At 38.9% G+C, this 15,430-nt stretch overlaps 1 protein-coding gene across 1 annotated transcript in view; it reads right to left on the reverse strand.

The window, feature by feature from the left end:
* Nucleotides 1–352: 352 nt before the first annotated feature.
* Nucleotides 353–15,430, reverse strand: part of MASTL (microtubule associated serine/threonine kinase like) — a 20,837-nt gene continuing 5,759 nt past the window's right edge. The window contains 8 exon segments of the mRNA XM_032144678.2: nucleotides 353–553; nucleotides 556–1,462; nucleotides 4,021–4,193; nucleotides 5,763–5,913; nucleotides 6,132–6,238; nucleotides 10,133–10,221; nucleotides 11,555–11,694; nucleotides 12,623–12,760. Of these exon segments, the coding sequence (XP_032000569.2) occupies nucleotides 504–553; nucleotides 556–1,462; nucleotides 4,021–4,193; nucleotides 5,763–5,913; nucleotides 6,132–6,238; nucleotides 10,133–10,221; nucleotides 11,555–11,694; nucleotides 12,623–12,760 (1,755 nt within the window). The 3' untranslated portion in view covers nucleotides 353–503.

Genomic DNA, 15,430 nt, shown 5'->3' on the forward strand with positions numbered 1-15,430 from the left:
AGACTGTCTCAATAATAATAATAATAATAATAATAATTTTGTAACTAATAGTACTGTGGGGATCAAGTGAAAATATGTGATTGTATTTTCTTAGAAAAGTACATAAAACTGCACAAATGGAAGGAGGCATTACAGCTAAAAATAATAAACATGATTTCTACCAGCTTTACCTTTCTGGGTGAAAACTTCCAACAGCCCATAGATTCTCAACAAGAAGAACAAAACTATATGATTAATACCGCATAGTCTAGCTTAAAGGCAAATGTCTGTCTTCATAGGTTTTCTAAAATCCAAAAAACAAAGTGTTAGAAAGTTATAAATATACCTGATGTGGCATACAGGATCTTCTTTTTTGAGTAGGGGTTACAGCCATGGGATATGAACCACTGTAGGCACACGAAATATCCATTGCATCTAAAGAAGTCATGTTCATTCTGGATGGTTCTGAGTTATTGGATGCATTAATATGACTGTTAAAACTTCGAAAAGCAACAGCATTTCTTTTAGAGGCTAATGTTTTCAGCACCTCCAAAGGAGGGCCTAACATTTTTTGGTTACTCTCTTGTACAGCAGGGTTCTTGTCACCTTTTGGTGAGGTCTTTTCTTGGCAATCTGGTGATACAATAAGTGGATCTTCAATATTTGATTCTTCAAAAGAGGATTCTTTGATGCTTCTATCTGGATCTAAGGGCTGACTTTCTAATGGACTTTCCATTATAGAAATTCCAGGAAAAGATGAATCAGAGTTCATAGAAATATTTTTAGCTCTATCATCATCAGAACATAGAAAACTAGAACTTAAGTAGTCCCTCTTACTATTCTTTTCACAGTCTTCATCGAGTTCACACATAAGGTTTTTTGCTATCATTGGTATAGGTAATTTTTCTGGTGTTCGTTGTTTATCGGTAAAAGAATTGACAATGTTCTCTTTATTAGCACAGTCATTTTGTTGACTTTTGTGCACTGATAGCTTAAGGTCCTGCACTTCAACTGTTAAGCCTGTATTTTGATTTGTATAACAATCTGTCATTTCGTTATGCTTATATTCTACACAAGTTTTTTTATTCTGTATAATTTTTTTACAAGGACTGGAGTCAACCAACTCAAAATTTCTTTTTAAACTTCTTTTCCCAAGGTGCTCTTCAGATATCCCACCAGAATCCACAGCCCACTGATTTGACTGATGGAAACCTAACTGACTTGTGTCAGTGTCCATATTTATATTATTTACATCCAGTTCTACTGCTTCCCAAGAAACTTCCCCAGAGAAGCATTTTTTAGCAAGGTTTACACAAGAGCGTCCAGTGGTGGGAAGGGCACTGCTATTATGAATGGGAGAAAGAGCTAACTCCAGATCCTTTTTATTGAAACCTTTCGTCTCAATGGCATTTGCAGATTTTGCGCATAACTTTTCAACTGCATTCCAACTCGTCATTGTTGGGCCCAATGCTTCGTCACTTTCCTAAGGGGGAAAAAATATTTGTTTTAGTTATATAAAGCTGAGATCCTTTGACCTTTTAACTATGGTCCACTAAGGTAGGATAAATGACCCCATAAACTATTATGCTACCTGTTCCCACTTTCGAATGGAAAAAATAAACAAGAGAATTAAAAAGCAATGTAAGCAATTATAAGCTTATATACATTATTCTGAATGAAACGGTCTAAAATTTAAATAAATTATTCTATAATACTTATTTTGATCATATATCACAGGTTACTTAAACAGGAAAAATTAAGAGGCAACATATTCAGGCACACTTGGGGGTAAGGCTGCATTATGTACATATCTATTTTGCAATAGGTATATGGATGATTCTGGTTTTTTTTTTTTTTTTTTTGAAACGGGGTCTTGCTGTCGCCCAGGCTGAAGTGCAGTGGTGCGATCTCAGCTCGCTGCAGCCTCCGCCTCCTAGGTTCAAGCAATTCTCCCACCTCAGCCTCCCAAGTAGCTGGGATTACAGGGGCACACCACCACGCCTGGCTAATTTTTGCATTTTTTTTTTTTAAGTGGAGATGGGGTTTCACTATGTTGGCTAGGCTAGTCTCAAACTCCTGACCTCAGGTGATCCACCTGCCTAGGCCTCCCAAAGTGCTAGGATTAGTCGTAAGCTACCACACCTGGCCTGGATGATTCTGTTTTGAACTGCAAAATGCACAGGGCTTCAAATTTAGTCAATGAAAAATTATAGACCTAAAATAGTGTCAGTGTAAATATATATCACTTCATATAAGTATTAAAAAATCAAGCTGGTAAAGATGAAGTGACATTAATGGTAATTAATAATTACAAACCCCAAAGAGCAGAAATTAAAATCCATTGTCAACAAGATCAACTGATAATGCATTAATAATGATATGTTTTTTTTCTGAATTCCAACTATCTGTGTGTATTTGTGGGTACTCAGCTTTGTATATAATATTGCAAATTGGTGCTTGGTGATCAAGATTCTTACAAGATTAGTCAAGTAGAGTGAGTCTTCAGTAAACTCTAAGAGTGCTTATTTTTGATGTGTAATGAATAGTAAACTTTATTAACTATCATTAACTTAGTAATAATAATGAGCATTTAGTCACAAGCAAAAAGGATTTTTTTTTTTTTTTTTGAAGATGGAGTTTTGCTCTTGTTGCCCAGTCTGGAGGCACGATGTCTGCTCACTGCAACCTCTGCCTCCCAGGTTCAAGCAATTCTCCTGCCTCAGCCTCCTGAGTAGCTGGGATTACAGGCGCCCGCCACCACGCCCAGTTAATTTTTGTATTTTTAGTAGAGATGGGGTTTTGCCATGTTGGCCAGGCTGGTCTCAAACTCCTGACGTCAGGTGATCTACCTGCTTTAGCCTCTCAAAGTGCTGGGATTACAGGCGTGAGCCACCGCGCCTGGCCTAAAAAAGGATATTCTTGAATTATATCTCACTGATCTGTAAGCACAGAAAATGATGCATGTGGGCATCCGTGTAAGGTTTTTCAGAGGGTGCCTTATCATTCCTCTGATCATAACTTGAGAAGCACCACTATAATCCCTTCGGTGCATCCCTCAGAGATGCAGAAGTGGGAGGATAGTAAAGCTGTGTATAATATGAAATAGTAAACAATATGTTTTCTTCAATAGGAAAGAAGTGCAATAATAGTACTAGGAATGGAAATCTGTTTATCTTGCAGCATATACTACCTTTACTTTATAAAGAGAGAAGGAAAAAAGATTAAAAAACTCTGCCTTAGTTAAACGTTAATTTGATCTTGCTTATAAAATACAAATATCCAATAATAATAAAATTCTATTGCTGAGAATAAGCAGCAAATAGAATCAAAATTATTTTAGCAAATAAAAGGTTTATTCTTTGGATATTAGTGTTATCCTAATCTATCATTATTTCATCAGCATTCTATGAAGGAAACCTTATTATGATTTTAAATTTTAGTTCCTACCACCTTTAATATCTCTTAGCTCTAATAACTGTTTAAAAAGGCAAAAACAATATGTAAGTTAAGTAAAGTGACTTTAAGTAAATCCATTCATTTGGCAAGCAATATCCTCAGAATAGACATTTTAAGGGCACACTCACATTACCTTTCTGGTCTAAAAGTTATTTCTGATCCAGAAGAGTTACCATTCCATTAAACAAGAAACTGACAGGAAACAGTATAGGAGGTAATATGAGTTTTTAAATGATATAGGTTAAAAACAACATAAAACAAAACCAACAAGCCAATGTCTGTATCATGGGAAGGACTTCTAAAAACAAGTGAGGTCCACCTAGATACACAGAAGCCAAGCATTTATTATCAATTTACTGCAAGAATCTCATTATATAATCAAGCAAGAACAATGTCACAATTGAATAAGAAATGAAATATTTCAAAAGAATTTGACAGAATGTGCAGGAAAATGAATTTCTGATTAATACTATGACTGCCATTCATGTAACAATTTCATTTCTTTATGGAATTTATATGAAAAGGATTTCTATCATTCATTTGACATACATAATTGATTTTCATTAAGATAAATGTCCCTCAAACCTGGCAATCTTTTTCCCATTTGGGACTGCTGTGGCATTCTGATTCCGCACTGGATATGAAGGTGTGGGATTGACTACTGGCACTGGATGTGGCCAGCCTTTTCCTAGACTGGAGTAGATTAGAAGTTAGACACCTCACAGGCATTCCTGGGTTGGAGGCAACTGTGTCAAGACCTATAGAGAAGAGACAATATTGAATTCTATGTTACAGCTTTCTTAGTTCCTTACTGAACCTGAATCTTTACATATAATTAAGCAAAGTATTAAGAATTACATATTAATATGTATTAAGAATTACATATCAGAACTATTTCTTTGTAAACACTATCTAGTCCACAAGAACAGCTGGCATGCTTCCCATTATGTTTAGATACATATACTATTAATATATCTAAACATATCCCACTATGTTTAGATACAAGTACTGCTCTGAAAGTTAGAACCAAACAAAATCCCCTTAATGTTCATTCAGTAAAGAATAAGAACAAGGGAATGGTCGATTGACTAATTCATGGCAGATCTCCCTCTGTCATTCAGGCTAGAGTGCAGTGGTATGATTATTCTCATTGCAGCCTTGACTTCCTGGGCTCAAGCGATACTCTCATCTCAGCCTCCTGAGTGGTGAGGACCACCAAATCTGGCTAACACTTTTAATTTTTTCTAGAGATGGGAGTCTCACTATATTGCCCATGCTGGTCTCAAACTCCTGGGTTCAAGTGATCCTCTTGCCTCAGCCTCCCAAAGTACTGTACTTACAGGTGTGAGCCACCAAATTAATGTATAACTAGGAGCAAATCAATTTGGAGTATCTATCATCCAATTTGAACCCATTCCTGACAAACGAACATTATTGATGTGGTATATCCAGATGTGCTATAAGGTTAGAATATGACTATATTTACTCAATTCAACTTGTATTTAATTTAACACTTGTATTTAATTCAATTTGTATTTATTGTAACACTGAGGTTTATGCGCTTACAAATGTGAATTATACACACTTATAAGGGATTTTTAAAAAATACTACTGGATAAAGCAAATAAATAATGGTAAATTGCTTGTTTGTTTGTTTGTTTTGAGACAGAGTCTCACTGTCACCCAGGCTAGAGTACAGTGGCATGATCTCAGCTCACTGCAGCCTCCGCCTCCTGTGTTCAAGCAATTCTCCTGCCTCAGCCTCCTGAGTAGGTGGGATTACAGGTGCCCCCCACCATGACCAGCTAATTTTTGTATTTTTAGTAAAGACAGGGTTTTACCATGTTGGCCAGGCTGGTCTCGAATTCCTGACCTTAAGTGATCCACCCGCCTCGGCCTCCCAAAGTGCTGGGTGTCATGTTGGTACTCAAAATGTTTTGAATTTTGGGGCATTTTTTGTTTTTTTGAGGAAGGGTCTCACTCTGTCACCAAGGCTGGAGTGCAATGGCGCTATTAAGGCTTACTGCAGCCTCAACCTCCTGGGCTCAAGAGATCCTCCTGCCTCAGCCTCCAATGTAGCTGGGACCACAAGTGTGCACCAACATGCCCAGCTAATTTTTGTAGAGATGAAGTCTCACTTTGTTGCCCAGGCTGGTCTTGAACTCCTGGGTGGCAATGAGCCGCCGAGATCACGCCACTGCACTCCAGCCTGGATGACAGAGTAAGACTCTGTCTCAAAAAGAAAGAAATCCTGCCTCAGCCTCCCAATGTGGTGGCATTACAGGCGTAAGCCTCTGCGCCTGGCCTACCTTTTCTTTTATACTCACGTGATTTTAGTAATTTGCTAGAATAAGGAGTAGTGTCCTTTTGATCTACAGACATAGGGCATACGAGTCCTTGAGAAAGCTGTGATGTTTCAGACAGACAGGCTGAAAGGATGTTTGCAGAGTCTTGATTTTTTTCTGCAATTGGTGTGTTCTATTAAAAAGAGAAAAATAAAAACAACAGGTTTACCTTCCCCAAAACAACACCTAAGTACATAGACTGTTATACCACCTAAGTAGACAAACTGTTAAAGTAAATCCAAATGCTTGATATTTAAATCTATTTTGATCTTTTTTTTTAAAGGTGATTTTAAATTTTAAGTGGTGATCATGAAAGGGTATGTCATGTTAATTTTCTTCTCAACTACTTACAAATCCCAATGAGCTGATGAGCGATAACACTTGTCCTGGGGTTCTTGAATAATCTTGTCTAGGTTTCGCCATTGATGGTGTTGTAAGGATATCCATCATATTAATATCTATGTATGCAAAGAAAAGTATATAAATGTATTTGAAACCTTTACCTCCCATTGACTAAAAATGAATGTTATGTATATGGCAACAAAATAATTTTTTGTAAACCAAATGTTAAAAAAGGAGACAGTGGCTGGGTGCGGTGGCTCACGCCTGTAATGCCAGCACTTTGGGAGGCTGAGGCAGATGGATCACTTGAGGTCAGGAGTTCAAGACCAGCCTGGCCAACACGGTGAAACACTGTCTCTACTAAAAATACAAAAATTAGCTGGTCGTGGTGGTGGGCGCCTGTAATCTCAGGTACTCGGGAGGCTGAGGCAGGAGAACCACTTGAACACGGGAAGCGGAGGTTGCAGTGAGCCGAGATCGCGCTACTGCACTCCAACCAGGGCGACAGAGAAAAACTCTATCTCAAAAACTAAATAAATAAATAAGGAGATGGTATGGAATCAATATTAATTTTGGGCCCTTCATGTTAGCTAATATGTTTAAGCCTAGGTCAAGACAGAAACTGACCCAGATTATTAGCATGTTTCAGTGCATAATATTTTAAAATAATTCAACACTGACACATAATACTATACTATTCCACTTAGATATAAAAAATGGTAAGAGAAGTCTAATCTTCTTATCCAGGCATGGTGGCTCACATCTGTAATCCTAGCACTTTGGGAAGCCAAATGGAGAGGATCCCATGAGCCCAGGAGTTTGAAACCAGCTTAGGCCACATAGTGAGACCTATATCTACAATTTAAAAACTAGCTGGGCATTGTGGCAAGCACCTGTAGTCCCAGCTACTGGGGAGGCTGAGGTGGGAGAATTGCTTTTCCCAGGAGTTCAAGGCTACAGTGAGCTATGATCACATCACTGCACTCCAGCCTGGGTAATACAGTGAGACCCTGTCTTTTAAACAAACAAAAAATAATCCCAGAACTCTAATGTTCTTATATGATATAGGACTTTTTAAAATTAGCTGGCATGGTGGCTCATGCCTGTAGTCCCAGCTACTCGGAAGGCCGAGGCATGAGAATCGCTTGAGCCTGGGAGGCAGAGGTTGTAGTGAGCCGAGATCATGCCACTGTACTCTGTACTCCAGCCTGGGTGACAGAGCAAGGCTCTCTCTCAAAATAAATAAATAAATGAATGAATAGGCTGGGCGCGGTGGTTCACGCCTGTAATCCCAACACTTTGGGAGGCCAGGGCGGGTGGATCACAAGGTCAGGAGATAGAGACCATCCTGGCTAACACGGTGAAACCCCATCTCTACTAAAAATACAAAAAATTAGCCGGGCGTGGCGGCGGGCGCCTGTAGTCCCAGCTACTCAGGAGGCTGAGGCAGGAGAATGGCGTGAACCCAGGAGGTGGAGCTTGCAGTGAGCTGAGATTGTGCCACTGCACTCCAGCACTCCAGCCCGGGCAACAAAGCGAGACGCTGTCTCAAAGAAAAAAAAATAACAAATAAATAAATAAATGAAAGTATACTGAAAGTTTTAACAACAAATGTCATTTATGCCTCACATTGATGAAGTGATAATAATAATACACATATATGATATTTTACAAAAAGTTTTATTAAAATTAGACCCTTGTGATATATAAAGTGACTTAAATTTATCAATAATTTTATCTTAATGCAAAATTTTTGTCATTTGTGATATTTTCCAATAGCTTATCTGAAATCCTTAGAATCAGATTTCAAAATAAGATTTCAAAGTCAGATTTCTTTGAAATCACAATTCAAAAATGTTTAGATTTTAGAAAAGTAATGTGGTAAATATACTGCATATTATGAAATATCCCTAGTGGCAAATCATATGAATAATCACATGAACTGGGATCAACAGACTATAAATACCCCTGGCCGGACATGGTGGCTCATGCCTGTAATCCTAGCACTTTGGGAGGCCGAGGCGGGTGAACCACCTGAGGTCAGGAGCTCGAGACCAGCCTGGCCAACATGGTGAAACTGTGTCTCTACTAAAAATACAAAAATTAGCTGGGCGTGGTTGCGGGCACCTATAATCCCAGCTACTCAGAAGGCTGAGGCAGGAGAATTGCTTGAACCTGGGAGGTGGATGTTGTAGTGAGCCGAGATCACGCCATTGCACTCCAGCCTGGGCAACAGAGCAAAAACCCATCCCTAAACAAACAAACAAACAAACAAACAAACAAAAGACTATAAATACCCCTACATCAGCATAGATCAGATTTTACCAAACTTAGTAAAAAGTTTTAGGTGTTCATAACTGTTGAGCTTTGTACTTCCACATGAAGAATTGCAGATCTGCATATATTTTCAAATATTAATAATTATAATTCCAGAGTTTTAAGTCCAATTTCTGGTTATTTTCATTATTAATACTTTCCCATCCATCTACCCTTTCTAATAGAGAATACAATATTTTTCTTTTTTTTTCGAGATGGAGTCTCGCTCTGTCCCCCAGGCCAGAATGCAGTGTCGCGATCTCGGCTCTCAGCAACCGCTGCTTCCCAGGTTTAAGCAATTCTCCTGCCTCAGCCTACTAAGTAGCTGGGACTACAGGTGCGTGACACCATGCCCAGCTGATTTCTGTATTTTCAGTAGAGATGGGGTTTCATCAGGTTGGCCAGGCTAGTCTAGAACTCCTGACCTCAACCTCAAGTAATCTACCTGCCTCAGCCTCCCAGAGTGCTGAGATTACAGGCATGAGTCACGGCACCCAGCCAAGAATACAATATGTTTCTGTGTTGATAGTCAATCATTTATCCATGTTTCTATGATGAACTTAAGTAATTTCTAGTTTCTCCCTATTAGAAACAATGCTGCTGCAAGTGATTTCATTTATGTATATTTTGTTCATTTGAACAATTTCCTTAGAATAAATTCCAAAGCATAAGCCACTAGATCAAAGAGAATTAAAACCTTTTATATTTAAAAACATATTGGCGGATTTCCTCCAGAAAGCACTATGCTAATTTACAACGCCCCCAGAAAAATATTAGTATGCTTTTTTGGTAGTATTATTAACTGGACCATCGGTATTCCTTTCTTTTGCCCGTTTAATAGTGTAGGATGGTTCATTTACTCTTTTTTATATTAGCATTTATTTAATTACTACTAGTGAAAAGAACACAGTCTCATATATACATGTATGTGTTAACTGTGTATTCATTTTCCTTGTCCTTTTGTTGATCAAGGTCTTAGTGGTGGCCATGTATATTTGAATATGTTTTCAGTGATTAACCTTTCATCGTGTTATAGTTATTCTGGTCATTTTACTGATGCTTAATTGGTAAGAATCAATTTCACTAGGGATAAAAGTCAGAAGAACAGAAATTGTGAGTTCCTTTGTGAAGATCAAAGAACCTTCAAGGACCTCTGAATAGCCAAGAATAATCACTCCTATTTTTCATCTTCAGTGGAAAAAAGAACCCATTATACCTTTCTAGCCTATTCTGGGATAAATAACAAATTTTATTTAGTGTAAACTAACAAAGAAAACAGTGGAAGTTAATGAAATGTAGTCTCTATAATTTGTTAGACTTTTCATTTTTTTATTTTTTATATTTATTTTTAGTTGGACTTTTTTTTTTGAGACGGAGTTTCATTCTGTTTCGCAGTCTGGAGTGCAATGGTGGGATCTTGGCTCACTGTAACCTCCACCTCCTGGGTTCAAGTGATTCTCCCTGCCTCAGCCTCCTTAGTAGCTGGGATTACAGGCGTGTGCCACCATGCCCAGCTAATTTTTATATTTTTAGTAGAGATGGGGTTTTGCCACATTAGCTAGGCTGGTCTCTAACTCCTGACCTCAGGTGATCTGCCCGCCTTGGCCTCCCAAAGTACTGGGATTACAGGCGTGAGCCACCGTGCCTGGCCTGTTGGATGTTTTAAAAAAGTACTTACTTGATATTTTTCTTACCTCTATTCAAAGTAACTTTTGAAAGGCCAAAATCCGTCAGTTTAATATGACCCTCATTAGAAATAAGCATATTGTCCGGTTTCAAGTCCCTGCACACACAAAAGGCAAATATTAGATAACCAAAAAAGGGCTAGTTTTAATGTTAGAATTTCCAGAAAAAAAGAGTTACAAAGGAGGCAAACCCTATTTATTTCCTCCAAAATAAAGATACTCATTGATGGCTTTGAAAAGTACAGAAAACATCTCTCAAAAGCAAAACATTTTTTGTACTGTTTATCAGAATCTACAAAAAAGATAAATTAATACTAGATTATCTTTGGTATCATTGGTTAGATATTCCATTAAAATAAAGAAAGCTTATTAGATAAAATCAACCTCAAGCCAGTTCAAATTTACATTTTACTTCTTTTTTTTCTTTTCTTTTTTTTTTGGAGATGGAGTTTTACTCTTGTCACCCAGGCTGGAGTGCAATGGCACAATCTCGGCTCACTGCAACCTCCGCCTTCTGGGTTCAAGCAATTCTCCTGTCTCAGCCTCCCGAGTAGCTGGGATTACAGGCACCCACCACCACACTCGGCTAATTTTTGTATTTTTAGCAGAGATAGGGTTTCACCATGTTGTCCAGGCTGGTCTCAAACTCCCTACCTCAAGTGATCTGCCCGCCTCAGCCTCCCAAAGTGTTGGGATTATAGGCATGAGCCACCACACCTGGCCTACATTTACCTTCTTAAAGGAAGGTAAGATTGAGATTTAATAAGTCACTTAATCTGACTTTCTTTGCATAGAGAAAAACATTGTAAATCAGCTGGACTACAAAATATACCACTTTTGTATAATGCAGAGGAGCCGAAAGGATTCAATACTCTTCACATAAAATGCCATACTTAGTGGGGCGTGGTAGCTCATGCCTGTAATTGTAGCATTTTGGGAGGCTGAGGTGGGAGGATTCCTTGAGCCCAGGAGTTAAAGAGCAGCCTGGGAACCTTGTCTCTACAAAAACAACAACAACAACAAAAAGCCAAGAGTAATGGCACACGCCTTTAGTCCCAGATACTTGGGAGGCTAAGGCAGGGGGATTGCTTGAGCCCCAGAGGTCAAGGCTGCAGTGAGCCAAGATCAAGCCACTGCACTCCACAACCTGGGTGACAAAGTGAGACCCTGTCTCAACAAAGAAAAAAATAAATAAGTACGTAAATAAATACAAAAATAAATAAATACATGCTATACTCATGCTCAAAGCAATATATTTTAAAAAACACAGGGAGATAAAAGAAGAGTTAATTTCTAAATGAATACAAGATACTAGTAAACTTTAGATAATCTGGAAATAAGTGCAAGTGGTTACCGTGAATATTTGAGACTCAAATATGTAATTTGATTACTTGAATTTTTAAGTAATAATTTGGAGAAGTCAGTCTTTACCTGTGGATGATTCCATGTCTGTGAAGGTAGTCTAGAGCCAGTGCTACTTCAGAAATATATTTCACAGCCATCTCTTCATCAAAATAACCATATATATGTAGGAGAGACTTGACATCTCCCCCAATAAGATATTCCATTACCTTTCAAAAAAGAATTTAATATTGTGAAATAAAAACAATAGGATTACTTTAAAAATCCAGTATTTGGGCATTACAGTTACAATATTTGGTGTGGCTCTGTGATGAAACTACCTTTTCTTGCTATTACTCATAATACATTAATACTAGGTTTTTTCATGTTGCCATACAGTTTTTAATTAAAAATTAAACTGTTTAGGCTGGGCACCGTGACTCACGCCTATAATCTCAGCACTTTGGGAGGCCAAAATGGGCAGATCACTTGAGGCCAGGAGTTCGAGACTAGCCTGGCCAACATAGCGAAACCCCATCTCTACTAAAAATACAAAAAATTAGCTGGGCCTGGTGGCAGCTAATTTATACAAAATATTAGCTGGGCCTGTAATCTCAGCTACTTGGGAGGTTGAGGCACGAGAATTGCTTGAACCCAGGAGGCGCAGAGTGGCCAAGATTGTGCCACTGCAGTCTAGCCTGGGCAACAGAGGGAGACTCTATCTCAGGCTGGGGTGCAGTTATGTGCAGTGGTATCTCTATTAGCTAGCTGCATACCACCATGCCCAGCTAATTTTTATTAATTTTTTTGTAGAGATGGAGTCTCATTATGTTCCGCAAGTTGGTCTTGAATTCTTGGCCTCAAGTGATCCTCCTGTCTCAGCCTCTCGAAGTGCTTGAATTACAGGTGTGAGCCAAGGCCCCTGGCCTGTCTCTCTATGTACATATACATACACATACACACGCACCCTATGCATATATCCTATTGGTTCTTTTTCTTTGGAGAACTCTAACTAATATAACAGGTAAATTTGCCAAGGTAGTGAGTGCAGCCAGAATTCAAATGCAAGTACTCTGAACTGAGACATGGCTCTCTTAAATCGCTAGGTTCAATGACTGCTGAATGGATAAAGAAACAACATAAAAATTATCTACTCACCAAGTAGACATTGTTTGCAGACTGCAGTGAATAATACAAATGGACAATGAATGGGCTTTTGCTTAGTGCCAGTGCATCTCTCTCAGCTTGGACCTGATGAGTCATATTTTTGTTGATCATGTCTGCTTTTTTAACAACCTGTAATAGATAAAATAAAAGTGATATCATGTTATTTTATTTTGAGACAGTCTCATTCTCTTGCCCAGGCAGAGTGCAGTGACATGATCAAGGCTTATTGCAGCCTTGATTTCCCAGGCTCAAGTTATCCTCCCACCTCAGCCTCCCAAGTACCTGGGACTACTGGCACACATGACTACATCTGGCTACTTTTTTATTTTGTTGTAGAGACAAGGTCTCACTGCATTGCCCAGGCTGGCCTAAAATGAGCCTCAAGCAATACCCCTGTCAAAGTGCTGGCATTACACGTGGGAGCCACAGCTCCCTGCCTTTTTTTTTTTAAATTACAGAGTGATCTCAGGTTTCAAAGTTGCCATCATGAAAATGCTAACAGAGAGAACACATACAGATGTCACGTGGACCTCACACTGCTATCAGGAAACCATGTATAAAAAATAGTTAAGACGGTTTAAAAAAAAAATCTTCAAGATAGAATTGCTTATCTTGGTATTAAATGGCAGAAGTGTCATAATCTCTTTTGAGAAGGAAAAAAAATTAAATATTCCCAGACTGCCCTACATATTAATAGAAAAAAAATTCTGTTCCACTGTTCTGATAACAAAGTCAAAAGATAGTTACATTCCTCATAAGCCCACAGATAACTAGCACCTGGGCATGGAGTAACTACTTAATTTTTTTTTTTTAACTTCTGATTCTTTGATAGATGGGGATAGAATCAGAAAGAGGAAGAATGTCGGAATTTTGCCTAGAAAAAAAAAATCTTAAGTTGGAATGATTAGAACTACTGAAATTTAACAGTCCCAAATGCTCTCGTACAGAAAACTAGTTACTCTTTTCAAGTTTCAAGGTAATCTGTACAGAAACAGAACGATTAAAGTTGGAGCACTAAGAAAAATTAAAAATAAATAAATACAAATAAAGTTGGAGCACTAAACTGAATAGTCAGTAACACTGGGATCAATTCTCAGGACTGCTATAAGAAAAAAAAGGCATATTTCTTTCAAAGATTTATTCGAGTACTTAATAAAATCATTAGTACATGATAAATTCCTGCCTTAACTCCTTTCTTTAAGAAAACTGAGGGAAACTGACAAAGCAAGCTGGTAACATGATTTTTCCTATTATTCCACTGTCTATGAGGGCATGTTTGTTTTGTTCCCCATTGTTATCCAGTTCCTAGACACAAAGAGGGTGGGTGCTAAGCAAATACTGACTGAACACATGGATTGGTGTTTTCATTTCAACTGATCATGACTAAGTACTGTAGAAGGAAAAGTAAAAATCTCAGGAACATATAAAGTAACCAATTCAATGAGATATTTCAGTTCTCAAAGATCAGGGAAGGTTTGAAGGGGAGCTAAGATGAATCTTAATACATGAATAAGACAGGTGGAGAAGAGCAGAAAAGGGTGGAAGAAAAGCACTTAAAAAGGAACCAGCTTAAGGCCGGGCACGGTGGCTCACACCTGTAATCCCGGCACTTTGGGAGGCCGAGGCGGGCAGATCACCTAAGGTCAGGAGTTTGAGACCAGCCTAATCAACATGGAGAAACCCCATCTCTAATAAAAATACAAAATTAGCCAGGTGTGGTGGTGCATGCCTGTAATCTCAGCTACTCGGGAGGCTGAGGCAGGAGAATCGCTGGAACCTGGGAGGCGGAGGTTGCAGTGAGCTGAGATCGCACCATTGCACTCCAGCCTGGGCAACAAGAAGGAACCAGCATAAACATAAGCACAGAAGCAAGAAAATACACAGCATTGAGGGACTAGCCAATTGTCTGCTGAGACTAAAAGACAGGGTATGAGGAAGACACAGTGGAAATACGGAGCCAGAACTGGGAAAATGACTGCGTTTCTAAGAAGTTTGAACTTGAGTTTACATGTCACAGTGTAAGAAATGAATGAAAAAACAAAGATAATGATTCCAGTTAGGAGGCTATTCCAACAGACTATGTATGGAAATGAAGGCATGATGAACCGCAAAAACGTCATGTCAAGTGAAAAAAACCAGATGCAGACTGCTTATTGTATGATTTCATTTATATGAAATGTCCAGAAATGGCCAACCTATAGAGACAGAAAGCAGATTAGTGGTTATCTGGGGCTGGGGGGTTAATGGAATAGGCACTGCAGATGAGCAGAAGAGGTCTTACAGCAATGGAAATATTCTAAAATTGGATTGTGGTGATGGTTAGACAACTATCTAATTTACTAAAACGACTGAATTGTACCTTTTTTTTTTGAGATGGAGTATCACCCTGTCTCCTAGGCTGGAGTGCAGTGGTGCGATCTTGGCTCACCGTAACCTCCACCTCCCAAATTCAAGTGATTCTCCTGCCTCAGCCTCCCGAGTACCTGGGATTACAGGCGCGCACCACTATCCGGCTAATTTTTGTATTTTTAGTAGAGACAAGGTTTCACCACGTTGGCCAGGCTGGTCTCAAACTCCTGACCTCAGGTGATCCGTCTGCCTCAGCCTCTCAAAGTGCTGGGATTACAGGCGTGAGCCACCGTGCCTGCCCATTTTTTTTTTTTTTTTTTTGAGACAGAGTCCTGCTGTGTCACCCAGGCTGGAGTACATTGGTGTGATCTCAGCTCACTGCAACCTCTGCTTCCCGAGTTCAAGTGATTCTCCTGCCTTAGCCTACTGAGTAGCTGGGATTACAGATGC

Source organism: Hylobates moloch, unplaced genomic scaffold, assembly GCF_009828535.3.
Source record: "Hylobates moloch isolate HMO894 unplaced genomic scaffold, HMol_V3 SCAFFOLD_3, whole genome shotgun sequence".
Lineage (NCBI taxonomy): Eukaryota > Metazoa > Chordata > Mammalia > Primates > Hylobatidae > Hylobates > Hylobates moloch.